Source organism: Haematobia irritans, chromosome 4 (genome assembly GCF_050003625.1).
Source record: "Haematobia irritans isolate KBUSLIRL chromosome 4, ASM5000362v1, whole genome shotgun sequence".
Taxonomy (NCBI): domain Eukaryota; kingdom Metazoa; phylum Arthropoda; class Insecta; order Diptera; family Muscidae; genus Haematobia; species Haematobia irritans.
In genome coordinates this window covers 120887471-120912483 of record NC_134400.1, presented here as the reverse complement: position 1 = coordinate 120912483, position 25013 = coordinate 120887471, and the positions used below count along the sequence as shown (strand labels likewise).

Genomic DNA, 25013 nt, shown 5'->3' with positions numbered 1-25013 from the left:
ACAACGTGTTGATGATTCTGAGCGGTGTTTGCAGCTGTTAACTTGTAATACACCCGAGTTTTTCCGTCGATATGTGACAATGGATGAAGCATGGCTCCATCACTACACTCCTGAGTCCAATCGACAGTCGGCTGAGTGATAAGCGACCGGTGAACCGAAGTAAATCCACCAGGGAGAAAAATTAACAATCACAAAAATAAGTAAATATTTTTCGACAAATTCAAGAAATTTTATTAGACATAATTAATTTTTTCACTTGTTAAAGAACATTTTGTAGTTTGAAGAAAAAAATTAGAGTCCAAAATTGCAAGAATGTCTTTAGTGACATACGAAGATCATGAAGGACGCATTTATAGTAAAATTTACAAATTTATAGAAATAATCACCCATGTTCGCGTATCCACTTCAATTCCACTTCCACTATTCACGTCAAATCCACGAACGTGAAAATTTGGTGTCCTTAATTCCACGCTCTTTTTCAACTTTTCTGTAACCAGCTGAGTTTCACAAATCACCCAAAAATTCATAATAAGTGGAATCAATAGACTTATTTTAATTTACTATTTTTTTAAATTAAAAATGACATATTTTTATAAAACGCATGTACTAAATATAAAACATTTCAAATTTCTTACGCGAGTACTTTTTTAACCGGAAATACATCCATCTGGGACATAATTCAACTTTCACCAAGACTTTTTGCAAGTGAATTGATTTCACGGAACTTCCGGTGGAAGTGGATTGTAGGACACCAAAATCGTGGAATTGATTCACATTCATCTGGAAGTGGATTTACGAACACACAAAAAAAATTACTGATTCAATCACGAAATTAATTGATCCAATTAATTTTTCAATTGAAATGTCTTCAATCACGAAAATGATAGTATCAATCACAGTTTTAATTGGGCATAGAAAAAAATTTTGATTAAAAAATTAATTGATTTCATTACCAAATTTCAATTAATTTTTTAATTGATTCAATTAAAAATTTAATTGATGTTGATTGCAAAACTCAATTAATTTATTAATTAAAAAAAGGTAACTATTTTCAATTACCTTTTGAATTGGCTTAGAATTTTTATTTGGATTAACAATTGATTGTTTGAAAAAAAAATTAATTAAAAATTTAAAAAAATGTTAATCACTTTTTTAACTGACTTAGTCTTCCGAATTTGATTAAAAGTTTATTATATCAATTAACTTTTTAATTAAAAATTTGAAAATTTTCAATCATTGACTTAATTAACTTAACGTTTCTATCTTGATTAAAAAGTTAATTGTACCAATTAATTTATTAATTGAAAAAAATTTCAACTTCAATTAACTTTTTAATTGGAAATATTTTGGTGATATTTTTTTCTGTGAACATGGGCAAATGAACTATGTTATTTTGTGAGAAATACGAATTTAGTAAATCTTTATCCTTAATTTTTGTATAATTTTTCCCCGTGTTTTAGTTCATTTAACTAACGTACGCAAAAAATTATTAAAGTATAGGAGACTTTCTCCAACCATAATAATTCCATGAACTAAAATAAAGTTAAATTGGCTTTGGATGGTAGAAATTTAGTACGAAGGCTGCAAGGAAAGCCTTGATCCAAGTAATGCAAAAAGTTACGTCAATCATGGTGGGGCCAATATTATGGTCTGGGGGTATTTTTCTGGACAATTTATTGGCCCGATTTATAGAGTCGAGGGTATTATGCTGTCGGAAGTCTGCATGTCCCATGTGATATTGCCGTAAGCATTCCGGGAAATGCCATCTGCATGGATTATTCAGCGCGATCATGGCCTCTAGGATACGTGTAACGTGGTAAAACAATAGATTTCCGATTAAAAATTGCGGGTGCTTGACTAGCCTGTTCAGTCGCCTAAAGTAAAATTCATAAAACAAGCTTTGGAAAGCTGTAAAATGAAAAATTGGTACGAAATTTTTGCAAAAGGCTTCCGAAATCTATTTGAACCTGAACCATAGGATATCATTGACCGTTTAATCCTAACCAATGGTAAAAAATTGCACAGAAGTAATCAAACGGCATGGCTATAGTATTAACTATTAACGTTAAAAGTTACAAATACTTTAATTATTTTTAAATATATGTGATACTTAATATTAGTTGCAAATGTTTTGAACAGGCAAAAACTCTCATTTTTTTTTAATTTATAAATTATCAAAAAACCTATATCGTTAGTTCCGTTATTTCCTTGAATCTTTAAAATTGACATAATAAGCAAATGTTGTTGCATTAAAATTTGTGTTTTAATATGTTTATTATACCAACCACCATAGAATGGTGATGGGGGTATACTAAGTTTGTCATTCCGTGTGTAACACATCGAAATATCGATTTCCGACTATATATGTTAAAGTATATATATTCTTAATCAGGGAGAAATTCTAAGACGATAAAAGCATGTCCGTCTGTCTGTCTGTTGTAATCACGCTACAGCCTTCAATAATGGCGCTATCGTCCTGAAATTTGGCACAGATTTATCCAATTTGCCTGAAATTAAAAATTTAGAGGTACTTGAGGCCCAAAAAAATGGGGTACCGAAAATGGTGCCCATCGGTCTATGTTTTGGTATAGCCCCCGATTTTGCTTCTTGGGCGTCTAGAAACTGTATTTTCTATCCGATTTACCTAAAATTGAAAATCTAGAGGAAATTTAGCACCATAAAGAGGTGTGTCTAAAATGGTCCGTATAGGTCTATGTTTCGGTATAGCCCCCATAAAGACCGATCTCCCGATTTTGCTTCTTGGGCTTCTAGAAACTGTATTTACTATCCGATTTGCCGGAAATTGGAAATCTAGAGGTATTTTGGGACCATAAAGAGGTGTGTAGAAAATGGTCCGTATAGGTCCATGGTTTGGTATAGCCCCCATATAGACCGATCTCCCGATTTTGCTTCTTGGGCGTCTGGAAACTGTCTTTTCCATCCGATTTGCCTTAAATTGAAAATATAGAGGTATTTTAGGACCATAAAGAGGTGTGTCGAAAATGGTCCGTATCGGTCCATGTTTAGGTATAGTCGCCATATAGACCGATCTCCCGATTTTTATTCTTGGGCTTCTATAAACTGTATTTATTACCCGATTTGCCTGAAATTGGAAATCTAGAGGTATTTTGAGACCTCAAATATGTGTGCCGAAATTGAGGTGTATCGGTCCATTTGTTGGTATAACCCCCATATAGACCGATCTCTCGATTTTACTTCTTGGGCGTCCAGAGACTATATTTTCTAGCCGATTTGCTTGAAATTGAAAATCTAGAGGTATTTTAAGATCACAAATAGGTGTGTCGCAAATGGTGCTTATTGGTCCATATTTTGGTATAGCCCCCATATAGACCGATCTATCGACTTTATTTCTTGGGCTTCTAGAATCCACAGTTTTTATCCAATTTGCCGGAAATTAGAAATATAGACGTATCTTAGGACCATAAAGAGGTGTGTCGAAAATGGTCCGTATCGGTCGATGTTTTGGTATATCCCCTATATAGACTGATCTCCCGATTTTACTTTTTGGGCTTCTAGAATTCGTAGTTTTCACCCAATTCGTCTGAAAGTGGAATTCTAGAGGTATTTGAGGAAAATTAAGAGGTGGTGAGTATTGGTCCGTTTTTTGGTATAGCCCTCATATAGGCCTAACTCCCGAATTTATTTCTAGGACTTCTGGAATCCGGCTGACCACTAATAGGTCAGCCGAATATGGTGTGTGTCGACCCATGTTTTAGTATAGCCTCCACATAGACCGATCTCCAGATTTAACTCCTTGGGCTTCTAGGAACCGCAGTTTTTATCCGATTTGCACAAAAATTTAAATATACTGGAATTTTAGACCCTCAAAAATCTGTATCGCATTTATTTTTACCGGTCCATTTGGCAAGGCATCGATATAGACCGATTTAACTTTTTGAGGGTACACCCAAAGAAAAAATATTTTCCTCCGGAATGAAATTTTAGACAAACGAATTTCGTTTAGAGCAAACTAATCCGAATTTTTGATAAGCGATTGTCTCTAAAATTTGTGTCAAAAGAAAACTTTGCTTGTCTAAAGTTTCGTTCCTCAGAAAAGAACTGATCATGAAATTTTACTCATCGTATTCATTTAAATAATGGCGGAAAAAATCTACAGATTTAAGATTTCAAATCAAGGCGTTATTTCATCATATACACGATATGTTTGATTTCTCTAAAACTCAAAAAAATTGGGTTTCATAAATCCAGAATCTGATCTGGTCTTCATAGGTAGAATCTTTAAATTTTTTCTTCGGGAAGCGTACTGGTTGAACTGATTTGATTGGGAGAAGATTTGTCATCAAACCCCCAAAATGCTATGTATTATCAAGTAACTACGTCGACGCTACGTCGAAGAGTTTTCAAAGTAAACTATTATATTTGATTCATGGTGGAGGGTATTCAAGGTTCGGCCCGGCCGACCTTACTGATGTATATACTTGTTTTCATTATAATTACGGTTTGTTTTCAACAAGGAATGTGGTTGCAAATGTTTTGAACAACACTGTATATGGGAGCTATATCTAAATCTGAACCGATTTCAACCGAATTTGGCACACTTAGCGATACTATCAAATTTTGCACTCCTTGTGCAAAATTGGATGCAAATCAGGGCAAAACACTAGCTTTTGAAGCCATATAAGTGAAAATCGGACGAAAGATATATATGGGACAGAGAATGAAGCCGCCGAGTCGCGCCGCCAATTTCAGCAGCCGCCGGCCATTTTTTGCCAGTCGACGCCGCCACCGAATATGTCGGCTCATCTCGACTCAATTTTAGCCGCCAATTATTCAAAAATATTAGTTTAAATCAAAAAACTTTATTAATAATTGTAGTAATTTTAGTCAAAATTTTGAGCCTTTAACCCCCAATCAATCTATTTCAAAGTATTATAATAATTTTGCAAAAATTTACCTCAGAAAATTTGAATGAAATGTAAATTTGATTGTAAGTTTGGTTGTACAACTAATCTCATTACCATTCGAATAACTTCAAATTGATTGTATAATGGATAATTGTCCGCCGCCGAAGAGACTTATTTATATCGGCTTAGCCGCCGCCGCCGGATGCAAAAATTTAATGTCAGCCGCCGCCGACAAAAATGGGTCGGCTTCATTCTCTTATATGGGAGCTTATAGCTCCCGATTGGGCTGATATTTTGCATATTTTACGAGAGCATTTGGTTGTGCGAAATTTTAAGAAAATACGTTGATAAATACATCAATTATAACCAGATTGGTGATAAATATATATAGCAGCTATATCTAAATCTGAACCGATGTTTTTCAAAATCAATGGGGATTGTCTTTGATCCAAAGTAAAACTCCGTGCCAAATTTGAGGACGATCGGACGTGAACTTGATTTTTCAAATCAAATGAAACCTTTTTCAAATCAAACGAAAATGAATTTTTGACCCATATTTTAATTCAAATTCATACTTTAGATCATTGATGGTAGGGTAAAAATACTGTGTACAAATGGAATGCCAAGAAGGAATCAAATTTTATACTTTAAGAAAATATAAAATTAAAATCATCGAACAAAAAAACAAATATTTACTTCCTCCCAACGAAATGCCAAACTAATATAATTTCTGATTTTCTTTACGTGGTTTTAGTTTTTTGCGTGTGTTTACGTGGTATCTATTCCTGCCAAATGGACAATATTTTGACTTAAAATGTCACCAAACCCTTATTTTACAATTGACCTAAAAAAAATATTTTATTTTTAAATTTCGTGCGAACAAATTTAATGGTTCCTATAATCAATTGTTGATTTTCTATTCATATATTAGAAAGAATTCGGTTGATTTTAGAGATTCATTTGATTTGAAAAAAGTTTCATTTGAAATGAAAAAGGTTTCATTTGATTTGAAAAAAAGGTTTCACTTCACTCAAAAAAAAAGTGAACTCTCTATTTCACTAAATCCAATTTAACTTTATTTTAGTTCTTGGACTTATTATGTTTGGAGAAAGTTTCCTTTACTCTAATAAGTTTTTGTGTACGTTAGTTAAATTAACTAAAACCGAGGAAAGAAATATACTCAAATGAAGCATAAATATTAACTAAAATCGTGTCTTCTACAAAATAGTTCAGAATTTCTTTAAATTGGTAAATTTTACTAAAAATGCGTCCATCATGAACTTCGTATGTCACTAAAGACATTCTTGCAATTTTGAACTCCAAGTTTTTCCTTCAAACTACAAAATTTTCTTTAACAAGTGAAAAAACTTAGTTATGTCTAATAAATTTTCTTGAATTTGTCGAGAAATATTTACTTATTTTTATGACATCGGCGTGATGCCAACGTTTGTAATACTGTTTAGTTAAAATTTTCTACAAATATTAAAAATTTTCTAAAATTAACCGAAAGTTTTCTCCCTGGTGGGTTCACCGTTTTTTTCAGTGTTTATTTGGAAAAGTTTTCATTTGAAGTGAAAATGCTGTAGACACAAGTCATTCCAATTTACTGTAAAGAAAATTGGCTATAAAGCAAAGCCAATTTGAGTTCAATTAAATCTAGCCTTCACTTTTCGGATCATTACAAGGAACCTCCGAGTCCGTTCGGCGCTTCACATTCGAATGAAACCACTTAGAGAAAATTCGGAACACTCAGAAATGTGACCAACATTGCTGAGAGGAGATAAACCACCGCTGAAAAACTTTTGGATGTTCGGTCGAAACAGGGATTGTACATAGGAGTATGTAAGGCAGACATACTAAGCATTGTACCACGGTTGTAGCCAAATATAAAGCAATTACACTATCACGCTTGAGTTCCATCACGAACAACTTTATTACTGAATGCCATGGATCAAACTGCTTTTGTAAGCTTATAAAGAAAAGAAGAAGTTTCACTGGCATAAATCTGTCAGCTGTCAGAAATGAAATGATAGCAACCTGAAGTAGGTTGCAATACATATCAGCCACCCTATAATGCGACATCATGTTACATGTTTTTTTTTTACAATTGACCGATTAGTATTGGAAACAAGGGACACGCACACCGAAAAGAAAGTGAACTAAATTTTACTCCACATTTTGAGATTTCCACAAAGCGTTGTTAAAACCAGGAAATTTTAATGCCCTGTTGGTACTTTTTAACTCCAGTTCACGAAATTACATCATCTCATAGAAGAAAAAATTAACTAAAAGCAAAGAAGAAAATCATTGGCGCCATATCATGACCATTTTAAACATACAGTAGTTCATTCTTACTATTTTTGGGAATCGTACGAAAATTGTCATTTGTTTTAGTTTATATTGATCTTACGATATGTGTACGGTCATTGAACTTTATACTCACGTTTAGTTCATAAAATTTTTGAGACATACTCATTAAGCTGTGGAAAATTTCGATAAAAATAATAAAATTTAACTATAAGCAAATATTTGTTTTCCAATAAAAATAAGTTAAATTTAGCCTTAGTTTAACTACGGAAATTTTTTTCTGTGTAGTAAAATAAAATATACTCCCATGTACCGATAATCGCCAAACTAAAATTTTGTAACAGTGTAGATAGAGTGTTGCACTCTGAACTGTGTTAGGGAATCCCAGCAATACCCTTCAGAACCAAGCCAAACTCCTGTGTTCCTATCGAAGTGACCATCGAAATCATCATCTCTCCGATTGAAATCCATCTCTCAAAAATATCAGGCTCATCTTTCAATTATCCAGAATAATCGGGTGGCAACACAATCCGAGCAAAAAAAAAAGCGTCGCCAAAAAAGTAGTGAAAATGTTCTTTTTGGATCCGGAAGTGGTGCAAAATTGGCGCAGAAGCGATGAATTTAACATGAGCACACACCAAAAAAATTTTTTTCTGATTCAATCACCAAATTAATTGATCCAATTAATTTTTTTATTGAAATGTCTTCAATCACGAAAATGATAGTATCAATCACAGTTTTAATTGGGCATAGAAAAAAATCTTGATTAAAAAATTAATTGATTTTTTCAGCAAATTTCAATTAATTTTTTAATTGATTCAATTAAAAATTTAATTGATGTTGATTGCAAAACTCAAATAATTTATTAATTAAAAAAGGTAACTATTTTTAATTACTTTCTGAATTGGCTTAAAGTTTTTATTTGGATTAACAAATGATTGGTTGAAATACATTTTTCATTAAAAATTAAAAAAAAATCAGCACTTTTTTTAACTGAATTAGTCTTCCGAATTTGATTAAAAAGTTAATTGTATCAATTAATTTTTTGATTAAAAATTTTAAAATGTTCAATCATTGACTTAATTAACTTAATTTTCTATCATGATTAAAAAGTTAATTGTATCAATTAATTTATTAATTGAAAAAATTTTCAACTTCAATTAACTTTTTAATTGGAAATATTTTGATGATATTTTTTTCTGTGCATGCCATAGGACGGATGTCCACCATTTCAACAGCCGTTGCACAGAATTTGCATCACTTCTTAAGCTATAATGCGATTTCAGTGTTTTGGTTGTGAATTAAGAAATTTCGTGATATTTGACAAATAAATATTTTGTACAATTTTTTATGATTTTTAATGCATTCTAATGCTTATCTGGAACGTTTGACATCAACTATTTTCTAAAATTCGCAATTTTTCTAGAATGAATTTAGCATTTTCTACGGCAAAACTTAAATAATTTGAACCATTTTATTAATACTTAATCCGCTTTTATCCTATTTGAGACAAAAAAAAAATAAATTTCCCATTAAAAATATGGTGGGATAAGAATAAGTCGTTTTGTTTTTTTTTTTAATTTTCTTTTCCGGACAAGAAAAGGGTATATTTTTTTTAGATATTTTCAAATCACAATAATTAAAGTATTTCCAAATCAGACTTGTTGGCCCTTTGTGTCATTATAGTCTCGAGAATGAAGTTTTTCGTATTGCTTACAGTATTTTGGAAAGCCTTTAGATCGTTTTCTTTCTCCGCTGCTATATAGTCAAGTTTTTCTTGAAGTATAGTGATTTTCTCCGTTGCCAATTCCAAGCTAATAATAAAATAACATATTTATATTGATGGTACTATCATTGTCCATTGGTCATATATATTAGCAGTGCTACATACCGATTTTTTAATTCGGTTACATTTGTACAATCTCCATCATTAGATTCCAAATTACATACTCCAAGTAATGAATTATTATACTGTGATGAGTTTTCAAAGGTGAATGACATTACAGAAGCATTACTACCCACACCCGACAAACTGGAAGCATATTCGGCTATACGTTGAGAACGTTTCTTTTTCTCATTGTTAGTTTCAATGTCCCTCTCCATTTCTCGAACTTTTGCCTCTAGACGAGATATTCGAATCTTTTGTTTCGAGGTTTGTTCTTGAAGAGCATTGTTTTTAAGACGCTCTTGTTCCACGCGATCATTTAAAGTTTTTGTAAGTTCCACGAGAGCATTTTTTTCAGCTTCCAAAGAGTCCAGAATGGTAATAAATTCTTCCTAGAAAATTTGATAATGTAACGTTTTTATACAATAGATTCGGATGGGATAAATTAACCCTTAAATGCACAAGATACCAAATTTTTTTTTTTGACAAAATTTTCTTTAGAAATAATTTTTTGATAAAAAATTCTATAAAAATAAATTTTTTAAAAAATTTTCTAAAAAAATAAATTTTTTCTGGTTGACCTTTTTATTTATTTTTATGAGTTATAGGTCGATTAAAAAAATTTACAAAATTTTCTGTAGAAATAAAACTTTGATAAAATTTTCTATAGAAATAAAATTTTGACAAAATTTTCCAATGAAAAAATGTTGACAAAATTTTCTATAGAAATAAAACTTTGATAAAATTTTCTATAGAAATAAAATTTTCACAAAATTTTCCAATGAAAAAAATGTTGACAAAATTTTCTATAGAAATAAAACTTTGATACACTTTTCTATAGAAATAAAACTTTGATAAAATGTTCTACGAGGGCAGTTCGGAAACTTCTTAGCCTAGCACAAAAAGCGCGATATAAACAGAAAAAAGTTAAGTGTTTTGAAAACTTCCATCTCCTTCATATTAGGAGCCACCGTGGTGCAATGGTTAGCATGCCCGCCTTGCATACACAAGGTCGTGTGTTCGATTCCTGCTTCGACCGAACACCAAAAAAGTTTTTCAGCGGTGGATTATCCCACCTCAGTAATGCTGGTGACATTTCTGAGGGTTTCAAAGCTTCTCTAAGTGGTTTCACTGGAATGTGGAACGCCGTTCGGACTCGGCTATAAAAAGGAGGTCCCTTGTCATTGAGCTTAACATGGAATCGGGCAGCACTCAGTGATAAGAGAGAAGTTCACCAATGTGGTATCACAATGGACTGAATAGTCTAAGTGAGCCTGATACATCGGGCTGCCACCTAACCTAACCTAACCTATCTCCTAACCTTCATATAGAAATAGCAACAACAACATAAATTGTAGCCAAAGTGCTGATATGGTATTAATTGATCGACGAATAAAAATGCGTGAAATTGCTAATATCAAGGGCATCTCAAATGATCGAGTCCATTTAATTTTGCATGACAAAATTGTCTATAGAAATAAAACATTGATAAAATTTTCTGTAGAAATATAGCTTTGATAAAATTTTCTATAGAAATAAAATTTTGACAATATTTTCTACAGAAATAAAATTTTGACAAAATTTTTTAAAGAAATAAAATTTTGACTAAATTTTCTAGAGAAATAAAATTTTGACTAAATTTTCTATTGAAATGAAATTTTGACAAAATTTTCCAATGAAAAAAATTTTGACAAAATTTTCTATAGAAATAAAACTTTGATACACTTTTCTATAGAAATAAAACTTTGATAAAATGTTCTACGAGGGCAGTTCGGAAACTTCTTAGCCTAGCACAAAAAGCGCGATATAAACAGAAAAAAGTTAAGTGTTTTGGAAACTTCCATCTCCTTCATATTAGGAGCCACCGTGGTGCAACGGTTAGCATGCCCGCCTTGCATACACAATGTCGTGTGTTCGATTCCTGCTTCGACCGAACACCAAAAAAGTTTTTCAGCGGTGGATTATCCCACCTCAGTAATGCTGGTGACATTTCTGAGGGTTTCAAAGCTTCTCTAAGTGGTTTCACTGCAATGTGGATATTTGACAAATAAATATTTTTTACAATTTTTTATGATTTTTAATGCATTCTAATGCTTATCTGGAACGTTTGACATCAACTATTTTCTAAAATTCGCAATTTTTCTAGAATGGATTTAGCATTTTCTACGGCAAAACTTAAATAATTTGAACCATTTTATTAATACTTAATCCGCTTTTATCCTATTTGAGACAAAAAAAAAATAAATTTCCCATTAAAAATATGGTGGGATAGGAAATATAGCTTTGATAAAATTTTCTATAGAAATAAAATTTTGACAAAATTTTCTACAGAAATAAAATTTTGACAAAATTTTTTAAAGAAATAAAATTTTGACTAAATTTTCTATAGAAATTAAACTTTGACAACTTTTTTTATAGAAATTAAATTTTGACAAAATTTTCCAATGAAAAAATTTTGACAAAATTTTCTATAGAAATAAAACTTTGATAAAATTTTCTATAGAAATAAAACTTTGACAAAATTTTCTATAGAAATAAAATTTTGACAAAATTTTCTATTGAAATTAAATTTTGACAAAATTTTCCAATGAAAATAATTTTGACAAAATTTTCTATAGAAATAAAACTTTGATAAAACTTTCTATAGAAATAAAACTTTGATAAAATGTTCTATAGGCATAAAATTTGGCAAAATTTTCTATAGAAATTAAACTTTGACAACTTTTTTTATAGAAATAATATTTTGACAAAATTTTCCAATGAAAAAAAATTTGACAAAATTTTCTATAGAAATAAAACTTTGATAAAATTTTCTATAGAAATAAAACTTTGATAAAATTTTCTATAGACATAAAATTTTGACAAAATTTTTTAAAGAAATAAAATTTTGACAAAATTTTCTATAGAAATAAAATTTTGACAAAATTTTCTATTGAAATTAAATTTTGACAAAATTTTCCAATGAAAAAAATTTTTACAAAATTTTCTATAGAAATAAAACTTTGATAAAACTTTCTATAGAAATAAAACTTTGATAAAATGTTCTATAGGCATAAAATTTGGCAAAATTTTCTATAGAAATTAAACTTTGACAACTTTTTTTATAGAAATAAAATTTTGACAAAATTTTCTATAGAAGCTAGCGCCGCTTCGCTGCGCCTCCCGAAGCATATTTTCGTTAACTTAGTCAACCATATCCTTCGATCTGAAAACAAATTCGAAAAGATTTAAACTCTTTTAAAGAGCAGGGTCAGGGGAAGTGTGGCACAAAAACTTAAGTACTGATTAATCACTCCATGGTTTCCACACATGTGTCCCGTACAATTCAAAAAAAACGGAATACTTGCTGTTTCCTTTATATACAGAAATAGGGCGGTTATGCAGATGTAAAACGGACCGGCTTAACAAACGTCTGATAGGGGGTTTTCCCTTTCAACCAATTTTTTTGTTTTTTAATTGTTCTGTATTCAAATCGTTGGACAATCTTCTACATTTCCTGTGAATTTCAAGCTTGGTTTGTCAAGGGGAGGTATACTTCTCCTCAACATACCGTCCAATAAATCGGAAAAACTCAAAGTACTTAAAAATTGAGCATATTATCTTTTTTTTTAAGTGTTGGACATGGAGAACATGCCTTTTTCCAAACATTCAAAGTGTGGGGCAAGGAGAAGGTTCCCTTCCCGTCCAAATACCCAAAAATCAAGTAAACCATATTGATTTCATAACCTTCCCCTACGGCCTTTGTAAATTTCAAGTAATCTTGAGAATTTTAGTTATTTTTTCAGTTTTAGAGGAGGTCATACCCAATATCGAAAAATGATGTAGCGTATCTTGTGTAGACGTCCCAGAGAATATCAAACAAAATAATCCCAATTTTCAAAAAGCAGGGCAAGGGGACTCTCCTCTTCCCGTCCAAAATCAGGTATCCCATATTAATTTCATAACCTCCCCCATGTCCTTTGTAAATTTCCAAACAATTAGAAAAGTTTAATTGTTTCACTGTATGTACTTAACGAGCAGCGGATGTCTCCCTGTGCCCTTTTATTTTTCCCTGACCAAATATAAAAAAATCAGGTAACTCATATAAATTTCATAATCTCACCCAGGTTCTCATAAAATTTCAGAAAGTCGGAGAATTTAATTTTTTTCGCTGTACTTGAAAAAAGTCAGACAATGAGGAGGCCCCCCTTCCCGCTCAAATATCGAAAAATAAAGTAGCCGTTCTTTGTTTATACGCCCCCTTTAACCTTCCCTGAAAATTTCAAGCAAATAGGATAATTTTGTTCCAATTTTCAAAAAGTCTGGCAAGGGGGAGGTCCCCCTTCCCGTCCAAATATTAAAAAATCAGGTACCCCATTATAAATTCATAACCTCAGGACGTGTTCTCTGTAAATCTCAAGTAAATCAGAGAATTTTTGTTTTTTTACTGTACTTTAAACAAATCGAAAAATAAAGTAGCGGGTCTTTGTCTAGACATCACAGCTAACCCTCCTTGGAAATTTCACCCAAATCGGAGAACTTTGGCTTAATTTTGAAAAATTTGGGCAAGGGGGATGCCCCCTCCTTTACCAGATATCAAAAAATGAGGTACCCCATTTTCACCACATGATTACACTCTACGTTCTCCGAACATTGTTCATGTGAAAAAATGAAACTATTTTATACACACAAAATTTTTTTTCTGATTCAATCACCAAATTAATTGATCCAATTAATTTTTTAATTAAAATGTCTTCAATCACGAAAATGATAGTATCAATCACAGTTTTAATTAGGCATAGAAAAAATTCTTGATTAAAAACTTAATCGATTTTTTTAGCAAATTTCAATTAATTTTTTAATTGGTTCAATTAAAAATTTAATTGATGTTGATTGCAAAACTCAATTAATTTATTAATTAAAAAGGTAACTATTTTTAATTACTTTCTGAATTGGCTTAGAGTTTTTATTTGGAATAACAAAAGATTGTTTGTAATACATTTGTAATTAAAAATTAAAAAAAACAGCTCTTTTTTAACTGAATTAGTCTTCCGAAATTGATTAAAAAGTTAATTGTATCAATTAATTTTTTAATTAAAAATTTTAATATTTGAATCATTGTCTTAATTAACTTAATGTTTCTATCATGATTAAAAAGTTAATTGTATCAATTAACTTATTAATTGAAAAAAATTTTAAATTCAATTAACTTTTTAATTGGAATTTTTTTGGTGATATTTTTTTCTGTGTAACAAAAGCAACTGCGATGACTTCAAATTATAAAATTTTGTAATGTGCGCTGTATGCTCGCTTTCCGAAACTTTTCTTGAATTTTCTTTGTTATAAACTTTACGGATCCCGAGACCTTTCCAACGAATGAAAAACCGAAATCGATTCGAGAGTTCTGGAGTTGCATCGGAGATGGCGCTGTATATAAAAAAAGATTTTCCCGCTTTTTCCTTGAAACTTTTCTTGAATTTTCTTTGCTATAAACCCTATGGAGCCCGAGACCTTTCGAACGAATTCAAAACGGTGGAAATCGGTTCGTGCGTTCTGGAGTTGAAACGTCAGCGTCAGAAAACCCGACCTATTTTTATACTCGTATATTAGATACAATTTTGACAACATTTTCTATAGAAATAAAATTTTGACAAAATTTTCTATGGAAACAAAAATTTGACTAAATTTTCTATAGAAATAAAATTTTGACAAAATTTTCTATTGAAATAAAATTTTGAAAAATTTTTCTATAGAATTAAAATTTTGAAAAAAGATACCCAATTTTTTTCAAATCAAAATTTGTGTTTTTTGTTTTAGATTTTAGATATTTTTCTGGTTGTATCTTAAAGGATACAGTGCGCATTTAAGGGTTAACAACAAATGTAATTTAAAGTAGAAATACTTTAATAGTTAGTCAGCAGTCAATTTCTTGTTAGAATTGCTACACTCGTAGCAAACAACAATTCCTAACATATACAAACGATTTTTTAGCTCTTTTTATTCGAGCTCCTCAATATTCCCAAAAGCTCTTAAATGGGACAGGAAATATTTTTTGCTGTTAAAAAATTAAATTTTTTGTGCAAATAATAACCACACAGAAAAACAAGTAAGGAAAGTCTAAAGTCGGGCAGGGCCGACTATATTATACCCTGCACCACTTTGTAGATTTAAATTTTCGATACCATATCACATCCGTCAAATATGTTGGGGGCTATATATAAAATGTTTGTCCGTTTCTCACACTCGTTTCTCACTACTGTTATGGCGAGAGTATCTCTCAGTGGTTTTTCACTAATTTGCTTTTTTTTTATCGCTCGATATAAAGGGTGATTCTTTTGAGGTTAGGATTTTCATGCATTAGTATTTGACAGATCACGTGGGATTTCAGACATGGTGTCAAAGAGAAAGATGCTCAGTATGCTTTGACATTTCATCATGAATAGACTTACGATCTGCCACAACGTCGAATTTTCAGTGAATGGGCCCTAGAAAAGTTGGCAGAAAATCCGCTTTTTTATCGACAAATTTTGTTCAGCGATGAGGCTCATTTCTGGTTGAATGGCTACGTAAATAGCAAAATTGCCGCATTTGGAGTGAAGAGCAACCAGAAGCCGTTCAAGAACTGCCCATGCATCCCGAAAAATGCACTGTTTGGTGTGGTTTGTACGCTGGTGGAATCATTGGACCGTATTTTTTCAAAGATGCTGTTGGACGCAACGTTACGGTGAATGGCGATCGCTATCGTTCGATGCTAACAAACTTTTTGTTGCCAAAAATGGAAGAACTGAACTTGGTTGACATGTGGTTTCAACAAGATGGCGCTACATGCCACACAGCTCGCGATTCTATGGCCATTTTGAGGGAAAACTTCGGAGAACAATTCATCTCAAGAAATGGACCGGTAAGTTGGCCACCAAGATCATGCGATTTGACGCCTTTAGACTATTTTTTGTGGGGCTACGTCAAGTCTAAAGTCTACAGAAATAAGCCAGCAACTATTCCAGCTTTGGAAGACAACATTTCCGAAGAAATTCGGGCTATTCCGGCCGAAATGCTCGAAAAAGTTGCCCAAAATTGGACTTTCCGAATGGACCACCTAAGACGCAGCCGCGGTCAACATTTAAATGAAATTATCTTCAAAAAGTAAATGTCATGGACCAATCTAACGTTTCAAATAAAGAACCGATGAGATTTTGCAAATTTTATGCGTTTTTTTTAAAAAAAAAGTTATCAAGCTCTTAACAAATCACCCTTTATATGTATTAGAAGTTTAGGAAAATTAGAGTCATTTTTACAACTTTTCGACTACGCAGTGGTGATTTTACAAGGAAAATGTTGGTATTTTGACCATTTTGGTCGAAATCAGAAATGGGAAAGAAATCAAAATATATGGGAGCTATATCTAAATCTAAACCGATTTCAACCAAATTTGACACGCATAGCTACAATGCCAATTCTACTCCCTGTGCAAAATTTCAACCAAATTGGGGTAAAACTCTGGCTTCTGGGACCGTATTAGTCCATATCGGGCGAAAGATATATATGGGAGCTATATCTAAATCTGAACCGATTTCAATAAAATTTGGCACACTTGACTATAGTACTAATTGTTCTTCTTGTGCAAAATTTTAAGCAAATTAGGATAAAACTCCGGCTTCTGGGGCCATATAAGTACATATCTCCTTCTGGGTGTTGCAAACATATGCACTAACTTATAATACCCTGTTCCACAGTGTGGCGCAGGGTATAAATATCACCAAAATATTCCCAATTAAAAAGTTTATTGAAGCTGAAAACTTTTCAATTAAAAAATTAATTGATACAAATAACCCGGGACAGTAACGTTTATAAGAGCTATCGAAAAATTTAATTTTTAATCGTTATTTTGTGAGTTAAATAAAACTCTTCATTAAATAAAACTCTTTATTGCAGTTTATTTATTTCTTTAAAAATTTAACTGCATCAATTTAAAAATTAATTGAAATTTGTAAATGAAATCAATTAAATTTTGAATCAAGTATTTTTTATGCCCAATTAAACATCTTATTGATGCTATCATTTTCGTGATTAAAGACATTTCAATTAAAAAAATAATGGGATCAATTAATTTTGTGATTGAATCAGAAAATTGAAATATCTGAACGATTGATAATTATAGTCTCCATTGAGAAATAAAATCAAACCTTTCTGAATTCCCGACATGAGAATAAGAAATCGCCGCAAATGGCTTTCAAATCGTCTTCCAATTTTTTGATGACTGTATTCAATTCTGCTATTACATCATCTTTGCCAGCAATAACAGTTTCCGCCTCTTCCACCTTATCTCTCAAACGTTCCTCCTTCAACTCCAATTCTTCATTTTCTTTTTTCAGTTCATTCATATCACGTGTCATCTCATTAATTCTTGTCTCATAATGGAGTTTCTGTTGGTTCAGTTTATCATTCATAACAGCCACATTGAAATTTTCAAATTCATTTTTTTCCACCATATTTTCCGCTTTTGCTTTGTAACGTGAAATCTCATCATTCAATGTTTTGTTGCGTACCTTAAGGGCAAGAATCTTGCTTTGCGACTCATCCAAGTGTGTCCTTAGCATAGCGATATCCTTTTCAAGGTTCTCAACTTTAATACGATGTTCTAATTCGCTACGACGAACATTAGGTCGTTCAAAGGAGTGAACACTTCCGCCCCTATTGAGAATGTGATCATTGGATATACTAGGTCCAGAAGTGTTAATTGAATGTACTTGAAAATTTAACGATTGTTGTTCATAATTATCAAGACGATCTTTCAATTCTTGTATTTTTTGCTGCAAATGTATAATTTTTTGAGCTCTACCTCGCCAACTGGAAGTTGAAGCATGTGAAGCAAGAAGATTTAAGTTAAAATGTTCTCCAATTTCTTGTTGCAAACATTTTTGTGCCAATTTAAGTTGATTGCTCAGTTCGATATTTTTGTTACGGGTTTCGAATAGTTTTTGCTGCATTGCCGTTAATTTCGATTGTAATTCATTACTAGGACTAGAACTCTGAAAATTAGAAAAGACAAATGAAGAGTTAACATAAGGGATTCGTCTCCCCGTCACGGTTGGCACAGTTGGTAGAATTCTACCAACAAATTATAGTTTTTTTTACTGTTTGGTATATTGGTAGAATTCTTGATATTTTGGTAGATTTTACCATATATTCCTTTTCAATTAAGATATACTTCAAAAATAGAAATAAAATTTTGACAAAATTTTCTATAGAAATAAAATTTTGAGAAAAATTTCTAAAGAAATAAAATTTTGAAAAAAAACTTGCTATAGAAATACAATTTTGACAAAATTTTATAGAAATAAAATTTTGACAACATTTTCTAAATAAATAAATTTTGACAAAATTTTCTATAGAAATAGAATTTTTACAAAATTTTCTATAGAAATAAAATTTTGACAAAATTTTCTATATAAATAAAACTTTGAGAAAATTTTCTATAGAAATAAAATTTTGACAAAACACATTCTATACACCATCAAAAAAATCGCTTCTCTAACATATGTTCCAAACATATTTTGCAGGAAGCACATATATTATTGGATACTGCCGAAACATTAACATGTTTGTTTTATGTGAACATATTATATGTTTGGCCCAAAAATATTATATGCTTGGAAGAATTTTCCCCAAAGAAGATTGTGCTCATTCCCTCACATAATTTTCACTTCCAAGAAATTTTGTAGTTCTTGGCACCTTTTTGCGTAATACAAATTATGTTTGAAGAAGTTATTCAATTTTATCAATTTTTAAAATTTTACCTTTCGCCTGGACGGAGAATCGAACCGAGGATCATACAGTTTGTAAGCCAACACACTATCCACTGGGCTACGTAGCTGTTATAGTCACCAGTAGAAAATTATCGTTATAAGTTACATTAATATAGCATAGTTTGCAGCGCCCACGAGCCCATGCAAACATAACATTATTTAACGGAAACATACATTTGTTGGCCACGTGGAGCAGTGGTCAGAATGTCTGCCTTCCATGCAAAGGGTCGTGGGTTCAATCCCTGCTCCGACCGAACACCATTTTTTTTAATTTACACATTTATATATACATTTATATTGATACTATATTAAATTTTTATAATGAAACTTCGAAAAATAAAGAACTTCGGTAAATAAAGATTTACAGGCAGAAACAGTGCTTGATATAAATGAAATGGACTGAGCTTTTGGATAAAATATTATTTATTTATTGCATAAATAACAATTTTGCAACAAAAAACTGTTTTTGGTATAAAACTTTGAAATTTTGGAAGGAATTCAAAAACTCTAGAAAAAGAAGAACGTTGAGTCGAGTATAAATATACATAAATAATTTTATAATATACACATAAATTTATTTAGGCATAAATAGTTTTTTACTAGCATTTAACACCATTTTAAATGCATTTAAAACAATCGTGTTTTGTACTTAATTTCATTTTTACCGTTAAGACCGCCTTTTATTTTTCTTTAATAATTCATTTTAAAGAAAACAAACTTTTTCAATTGTTTTAGCTGCAAAACTCGAATTTAATGCCCGCTTTTATATTTGAAGGTATCCGTCAACTCCTCTTGGACTACTTATTATTAAAGGGGAACTAAACTTTGTTTTTACACATAACATATATATGTTTATTTGAAATTTGTAAATTTATATATGTTTACATTCATTCATTTTATGAAACTTCATGCCCCAAACATAATATATTCTAACATATTAACATATGTGTCCCAAACATTTAGTGTTAGTTTAGAAACATTACATGTTTGCACTTAAATATATTGTATTTAAAAATTGTGCCCGAAACACAGTTTGTTTATATCGGAACATATGAAAAACATATTTTTCTAAAATTTCTATAGAAATACAATTTTGGCAAAATTTTCTAAAGAAATAATATTTAGACAAAATTTTCTATAGAAATAAAATTTAGACAAAATTTTCTATAGAAATAAAATTTAGACAAAATTTTTTATAGAAATAAAATTTAGACAAAATTTTTTATAGAAATAAAATTTAGACAAAATTTTTTATAGAAATGGAGATATAAGTTATCTGGGCATAGTGCTTGTCTTTGATCAGTTAGTGACAAGTTGTTACACCTCTTACACCACCCACTCTAACCTTCAGCTTGCCGTCCACAAAGTAAAATAATCTTCGTTATAACCATAATTAAAATCAATGGTAACAAATTTAAGTGACTAAATGACTTTGGTATACTCGAAAAACTGTTGTTAATATCAAACGCTGACTCCTTAAGGTGAGTATTAAATTCGAGTTTAGCCGCTAAAATCGCCATTTTTCACGATTACTTTTCTTTAATAATACTTTTTAAGGAATACAAACTTTGTGAAAACTTGCTTTGGGCTATTCCCCATCAAGTTTATTTAAATAAAAATGATAATGAAGTGCTGAAAACATAGTTATTTCGCTTAAAATTGTGAAAGGTATATTGGTGAACAATTTTTGACTTTCCAAATGGATAAAGTGATAGTTTTTCAAATATTTTTCCAGACACGCTGCCTCCATTGGGAATAAAAGCACTGGCTGATAGACGCTACAACATGTAACTTGCAACTTGTAACTCAACATCAATCTTTTATTAATGCATAAAAATATGTTAAATGTGATAGTCGTATAAATGTTATATTTATGAGAATTTATAAATATGTAATAAAATTAATAAACATCTAAACAATCGTGTTTTACTTGACCACAATGATTCTTTTACAACTATCTTAAAATGCACTTTCTCTGCTTTTTTGAAGGGGCTCTTATTGGCGTCCTTCTAAATGTATCCAGAAGGGCACCTAATAATTGCACTCATGCGATTCTTTTTGTAGTAACTTGGCGTGGTACAACTTCTCCGTAGTGACGGCGCTTTTCCGAGGAGTTTTGGATATCGTATACGACTGTTTTCGACGTAGTGGGGATTCTCAGAAGCGCCCCCAAATTCAAAAAATGTTGGCAGGGTATAATTATATGCCTTTTTTACTGATTTATGGTGTTTTCTTTTCTGAAAAAAAGTGCTTTGCCGTCATTTTGTCTGTACAGAATGCGCATTTTTAAAATGTTACCAGCAACCTAAAAAAATGCTATCATTTCAGCGGGCAGAAAAGAATTCAAAGAAGGAAACATTTTATGTACCCTCCACCATGGATTGCGTAGGAACTTCTACTAAAGGCTGTCATCCACAATCGAATTACTTGGGTTGCGATAACACTTGCCGATGGCAAGGTATCGTAAAACTTTTTAACACTGTCTTCTAAATTGTAAGTTAGTCCATAAGGGGTATATATTAAACAAAAAAAGGCCGATTCAATACGTATATAATTCAGTTTGACAAAATTTTCTATAGAAATAAAATTTTGACAAAATTTTCTATAGAAATAAAAACTTGACAAAATTTTCTATAGAAATACAATGTTGACAAAATTTTCTATGGAAGTAAAATGTTGACAAAATTTTCTATAGCAATAAAATTTTGACAAAATTTTCTATAGAAATACAATGTTGACAAAATTTTCTATGGAAGTAAAATGTTGACAAAATTTTCTATAGCAATAAAATTTTGACAAAATTTTCTATAGCAATAAAATTTTGACAAAATTTTCTATAGAAATAAAATGTTGACAAAATTTTCTATAGAAATAAAATTTTGACAAAATTTTCTATGGAAATAAAATGTTGACAAACATTGCTATAGAAATAAACTTTTTACAAAACTTTCTATAGAAATGAAATTTTGACAAAACTTTCTATAGTAATAAAATTTGACAATTTTTACATGGCTGTTAGAGGCCATATACTAACGAAATGTACCAAATTTCAACCGCATCGGATGACTTTTGCTCCTCCAAGAGGCTCCGGAGGTCAAATCTGGGGATCGGTTTATATGGGAGCTATATATAATTATGGACCGATATGGACCAATTTTTGCATGGTTGTTAGAGACCATATACTAACACCACGTACTAAATTTCAATTGGATCGGATGAATTTTGCTCATCCAAGAGGCTCCAGAGTTCAAATCTGGGGATCGGTTTATATGGGAGCTATATATAATTATGGACCGATATGGACCAATTTTTGCATGCTTGTTAGAGACCGTATACTAACATCAGGTACCCAATTTCAAACGGATCGGATGAATTTTGCCCCTCCAAGAGGCTCCGGAGGTCAAATCTGGGGATCGGTTTATATGGGAGCTATATATAATTATGGACCGATATGGACCAGTTTTTGCATGGTTGTTAGAGACCGTATACTAATACCACGTACCAAATTTCAATCGGGTAGGATGAAGTTTGCTCCTCCAAGAGGCTCCGGAGGTCAAATCTGGGGATCGGTTTATATGGGAGCTATATATATTTATGGACCGATAGGGACCAATTTTTGCATGGTTGTTAGAGACCGTATACTTAGACCACGTACCAAATTTCAACCGGATCGGATGAATTTTGCTGCTCCGGAAGGCTCCGCAAGCCAAATTTGGGGATCGGTTTATATGGGGGCTATACGTAAACGTGGGCCGATATGGCCCATTTTCAATACCATCCGACCTACATCAATAACAACTACTTGTACCAAGTTTCAAGTCGATAGCTAGTTTCGTTCGGAAGTTAGCGTGATTTCCACAGACGGACGGACAGCCGGACAGACGGACGGACGGACGGACATGCTTAGATCGACTCAGAATTTCACCACGACCCAGAATATATATACTTTATGGGGTCTTAGAGCAATATTTCGATGTGTTACAAACGGAATGACAAAGTTAATATACCCCCATCCTATGGTGGAGGGTATAATAATATCTTAGCCAAAAGCTCAGTCCATTTCGTTTATATCAAGCACTGTTTCTGACTGTAAATCTTTAATAACCCACATTTCGAAGTTTCATTATAAAAATTTAATATTGTATAAATATAAATGTGTAAATTAAAAAAAAAAATGGTGTTTGGTCGGAGCAGGGATTGAACCCACGACCCTTTGCATGTACGGCAGACATGCTAACCACTGCTCCACGTTGCCAACACATGTATGTTTCTGTTAAATAATGTTATGTTTGCATGGGCTCGTGGGCGCTGCAAACTACGCTATATAAATGTAACTTATAACGATAATTGTCTACTGGTGACTATAACAGCTACGTAGCTCAGTGATAGTGTGTTGGCTTACAAACTGTATGGTCCTCGGTTCGATTCTCCGTCCAGGCGAATTGAATAATTTCTTCAACATTATTTGTATAACAGAAAAAGGTGCCAAGAACTAAAAAATTTCGTGGAAGTGAAAATTATGTTAGGGAATGAGCACAATCTTCTTTGGGGAAAATTCTTCCAAGCATATAATATTTTTGGGCTCAAAATGTTTCCAAACATATTATATGTTCACATAAAACAAACATATTAATGTTTCGGCTGTATCCAATAATATATGTGCTTCCTGCAAAATATGTTTGGAACATATGTTAGAGATGCGATTTTTTTTGAGGGTGCACTTAAACTTAACATAACTTCGTTCCAAGAAAGAATAATTTGGGCATAATGCAAACTTAGTTTTAAGCTGGATTTGTTAATGTTATATCTGCGATTACTTTGCGCCGACGCGACAGCGACGACTGCCGTAAAATTTCACTACATGATGACTTCAAATAAAATTTCCCGTTACATACCTCCTTTTTGTCTTTTTCCACAATGTCCTGATGCGAATTTTCCTCGAACAATTTCAAATCTTTTTCCAATTTTTGAATTTGTAATTCTTTTCGATTCAAACGATTTTTTGTTGTTTCCAATTCAGCCCTCAATTGACGATTTTTCTTGCTCAATTCCAATAATTTGCTACTGGCAATCGAAGAATTACTTTTCAATTCATCCAATGGAACTGAATTAAGAACTTCATTTAGGGAGTTTACCGATTTTCGCAACTCCACGATTTCAGTATTCTTCTCATAAATCAATTTGGATAATGATTCGTTCTGCTCTTCAATCATTACTAATTTCTTTTTTAATTTTTTGCTTTCGGATTTTTTCTTTTCTCCTGCACGATTTATTGATGTTGACCTTTTCAAATGTTCAAAATCCATGGCATCTCTATTTTTACCTCTTGGTGGAATATCTGTAGAAATCGCTTGATCTTGCATGGTAATAATATCCATATGTATTATAGTTTATTCTATTTTGTGTATATTGATATTGATATAAAAAATATATGAGGTGTAATGCTCCTTTCCAAGTCTTGCTCCTTTCAGTTCAAAATATAGTATATTTCCTATCTTCGTAACGTATTGATAGCTGTGAATGAGCTATGTTCAATAACCAAATGTGTACCATGTCAAAGACGATTCAGAACAAGATACTGCTTTATCATTATGAAACTGAAGCGATAGATGGCACTACCAGCATAATATCAAATACAACCTTTCGTTGTAAAGGCCGGTATGCACCTCTAGCGAAAAATTTCATTCCCATAAGAAATGCATTGCTATTTATGCTAACGAAATTTTCGGTAGCGTTCAATTTCGTAAGCTGGTACGCACCTCTAATGAAAATAACAGGGTTGTCAAAAGCATATTTTGGCAGCAAACATTTAATTTATTACAATCATTGTGTGCGTAAAAGTTTTAAAAGGTCTGTAAATAATAAACAATTTATTTGAGGAATATTTGGAACATATACTAACAATTTTTAAAAGCGATTAGCTGGTTTAAAATTTGTGTACACAGCCCTGTTTTTTTTGTTGTAGACTTAAATAAATTTTTGCTACCGAAAATTTCGCTAGAGGTGCATACCGGCCTTAATATACCCATTCTTGTTTAGCAATTGCCCTGCCAGCATTTCAAAGTTCCATTTCAACCTCACCGCTACCACAGACTCGTAAGTGACACTAGAACAATCGCCAACTGTGATGAGGAAACGTATCAAAAAGTA

General features: G+C 31.8%; 1 protein-coding gene and 1 long non-coding RNA gene across 2 annotated transcripts; one reads left to right on the top strand and one right to left on the bottom strand.

Moving 5' to 3' along the window:
* Positions 1-8766: 8766 nt before the first annotated feature.
* On the bottom strand, positions 8767-24349 carry LOC142236359 (uncharacterized). The gene is made up of 4 exons (XM_075307606.1): positions 23759-24349; positions 17241-18086; positions 9085-9470; positions 8767-9007 (listed from the first exon to the last, which is right to left on the bottom strand). The coding sequence occupies exons 1-4, from the start codon at positions 24239-24241 to the stop codon at positions 8833-8835; spliced, it is 1890 nt and encodes a 629-aa protein (XP_075163721.1). The 5' UTR covers positions 24242-24349; the 3' UTR covers positions 8767-8832.
* Positions 20471-20792, top strand: LOC142236360 (uncharacterized). Its single transcript, XR_012722000.1, has 2 exons — positions 20471-20531; positions 20599-20792. It is a non-coding gene; the product is annotated as an uncharacterized LOC142236360 (long non-coding RNA).
* Positions 24350-25013: the final 664 nt, after the last annotated feature.

What these genes read in the sequence shown, in the direction of transcription:
- LOC142236359 (XM_075307606.1), bottom strand. Translation starts at nt 24,241, where the DNA reads ATGGATATTATTACCATGCAAGATCAAGCGATTTCTACAGATATTCCA. An exon ending in TGGAAAAAGACAAAAAGGAG is followed by an intron (nt 18,087 to 23,758) that starts GTATGTAACGGG and finishes TCTAATTTTCAG; the next exon opens with AGTTCTAGTCCTAGTAATGA. An exon ending in GTAACCGAATTAAAAAATCG is followed by an intron (nt 9,008 to 9,084) that starts GTATGTAGCACT and finishes TTTTATTATTAG; the next exon opens with CTTGGAATTGGCAACGGAGA.